Source organism: Trichomycterus rosablanca, chromosome 7 (assembly GCF_030014385.1).
Source record: "Trichomycterus rosablanca isolate fTriRos1 chromosome 7, fTriRos1.hap1, whole genome shotgun sequence".
In the NCBI taxonomy this organism is placed as follows: Eukaryota; Metazoa; Chordata; class Actinopteri; order Siluriformes; family Trichomycteridae; genus Trichomycterus; species Trichomycterus rosablanca.
Window position 1 is genome coordinate 16,250,265 of NC_085994.1, and position 2,937 is coordinate 16,253,201.

The 2,937-nt window shown below is 41.7% G+C and overlaps 1 protein-coding gene across 1 annotated transcript; it reads right to left on the reverse strand.

The window, feature by feature from the left end:
* Window positions 1–326: 326 nt before the first annotated feature.
* Window positions 327–1,421, reverse strand: mc3r (melanocortin 3 receptor). Its single transcript, XM_062998442.1, has one exon. The coding sequence runs from the start codon at window positions 1,419–1,421 to the stop codon at window positions 327–329; it is 1,095 nt and encodes a 364-aa protein (XP_062854512.1).
* Between the last annotated feature and the right edge of the window lie 1,516 nt (window positions 1,422–2,937).

The following is a 2,937-nucleotide window of genomic DNA, read 5'->3' on the forward strand; positions in this document are numbered from 1 at the left end:
GTATGTGTGAGCATACTTGGCCAATAAAGCCTGATTCTGAAGACTTTCATTGTAACGTCAATATATCATAGGCTTTGATATAGCATAGCTGTAAATAAAATGTTCTTGCTTTTTCTATGTACAAGTAAATAGCTAACGTTTGCAGTTACTATATATTTTATATATTTTACAAAGGTAAAGAGGTTATGATGACAAAAATAAATATGGCACTAGCTTTTAAAACATATATTTACTACCTTTGGTCTTCCAATCAGATTCTGCACTCTGTCTTTAAGTCTATCACACAGATACATATTTAATCTTTCCTGATCTTTTATCTGCCTGTCTCACTCAGTCTCATTTTCCTTTTCCCGTTTTTGTTGTCTCTCTATCGATCCTCCAGTCTCCAAATCTTGCACTGTCTCACAAGCTGGAACCGGGCATCCTCCCCCGAAACAGCAGAGAATCTCCCTAAAAGTCTTTCTCATCTCTAGGCTGCGGAAGGCATAGATGATCGGATCGATGACCGAGTTACACATGATGAGCACCAGGTAAGTGGTGAAGTGTGACATGTAGCAAAGGCAGAGAGGGTGGCGTGGACAAGCTACCAAAAGAATAAGGTGAAGAAAGAAGGGTGCCCAGCAGCACACAAAAACCCCCAACAAGATGCTGATAGTCACTGCTCCCTTCGGGCAGCTGCGTTGCCGAGGCACTGGGTCACCGGCAACAGCGGGTAACACTGCGATTCGCTTAATGTGGAGCCTAGCAAGCAGAAACATGTGCACATAGAGTGTAGCCATTAATGCCAGCATTGTAAAGAACATCGTGATTAGACAGATAATGACCATCTTGCTTTCCGAGTACACAATAAAAACAATGCCACAGATGATGCAGACAAGCCAAATAACTCCAATGGCACTTAATGCCCGCCGGGCTGTAACAATACTATGGTAGCGCAGTGCATAAAAAATAGTGACATAACGGTCAATGGCAATAGTCAGGAGGTTGCAGATGGATGCCACCAGTGAAATACAGATCATAGAATCAAAGATGTTGTCCATCAAGCGAACAAAATAGTCGCTCAGTTCAAGAAGGTTGCTCCTCAGAAGTGCAATTACCATCGTCTCCAAGGAATTAGAAACGCTGACGAGCATGTCCGCCGCAGCCAGGCTGCAGAGAAAAAAGTACATTGGCGAATGCAGGTTCTTGTTCTTCACAACCGCTGAAATGACCAGAATGTTTTCCAGCAGGCTGACAATACCAAGTGTAAGAAAAACTTCAGCCTTGATCTGAACCTGCTGGCACAGTGCTCCTGCTGGAGGAGGAGCAGATGTGCTGTTAGATATCCACAACATGGAGCTGGCATTTTCACAGCCTGATTCTGTGTGATTAATCTGAGAGCTGAATTGCAGCAGGAGCACATCATTGTAAGATCCGTTCATGAGGAGAAATTATGTAAAAAGGAACAAGAAACAAAAAATACATACATATAAAGATGTAAAAGGAACTAAATATTAACTAGAAAAAAACAAGATAATTACATTCTAATTAGTTGGTTCAATAAAACAAAGAAGAGTGAAAAGAGTTGAATAAATCAGAAGTCTCCACGTAATGATGCTGACTGACTCCGAACCTCAGAGCATACTGACTCTCTCACTAATTTTTCTACTCACACTGCCTCCACCTGATGCATCTCCTTTGCTTTTGTGTGTGTATGTGTGTGTGTGCTCAAACATGAAAGAAGAGCTCTTACAGTTGCTAGAAAAAGTTTGTGAACCCTTTGGTGTCATTTAGACTTTTGCATTTACTTATTTTTTAATAAATCATGATCATGGTGACAGTTCATAATTATAAATATATTTTGCCTAATTTAACCAATAACACAATGCACTGTACTTACAGTGCTGAGAAAAAGTATTTTCCCCTACACTATATGTCCTGTATTTGACCACATGACCATGAGTTTGTTGGACATCCCATTTTGAAAACAAATAGTAAAAATAATTAATTGGGCTATACTGGAAGAGGAGTGGGGGGTAAGCATAAACTACCTGTTCAGAGTATCTCATTGGGATTCAAGTCAGGACTTTGATTTAGCAACATGAGCAAGTGGTTCTCTGATCTGATAAGATGAAAATGTAATTTTTGTGACAAAACAGAAAGCACTTTGTCTGGCAAAAACACAGATAGATACAGTGTATCACAAAAGTGAGTACACCCCTCACATTTCTGCAAATATTTCATTATATCTTTTCATGGGACAACACTATAGACATGAAACTTGGATATAACTTAGAGTAGTCAGTGTACAACTTGTATAGCAGTGTAGATTTACTGTCTTCTGAAAATAACTCAACACACAGCCATTAATGTCTAAATAGCTGGCAACATAAGTGAGTACACCCCACAGTGAACATGTCCAAATTGTGCCCAAATGTGTCGTTGTCCCTCCCTGGTGTCATGTGTCAAGGTCCCAGGTGTAAATGGGGAGCAGGGCTGTTAAATTTGGTGTTTTGGGTACAATTCTCTCATACTGGCCACTGGATATTCAACATGGCACCTCATGGCAAAGAACTCTCTGAGGATGTGAGAAATAGAATTGTTGCTCTCCACAAAGATGGCCTGGGCTATAAGAAGATTGCTAACACCCTGAAACTGAGCTACAGCATGGTGGCCAAGGTCATACAGCGGTTTTCCAGGACAGGTTCCACTCGGAACAGGCTTCGCCAGGGTCGACCAAAGAAGTTGAGTCCACGTGTTCGGCATCATATCCAGAGGTTGGCTTTAAAAAATAGACACATGAGTGCTGCCAGCATTGCTGCAGAGGTTGAAGACGTGGGAGGTCAGCCTGTCAGTGCTCAGACCATACGCCGCACACTGCATCAACTCGGTCTGCATGGTCGTCATCCCAGAAGGAAGCTGACGCACAAGAAAGCCCGCAAACAGTTTGCTGAAGAC

Bases quoted from the DNA above. Each gene is read 5' to 3' on its own strand.
- mc3r (XM_062998442.1), bottom strand. From the start codon at position 1,421: ATGAACGGATCTTACAATGATGTGCTCCTGCTGCAATTCAGCTCTCAG.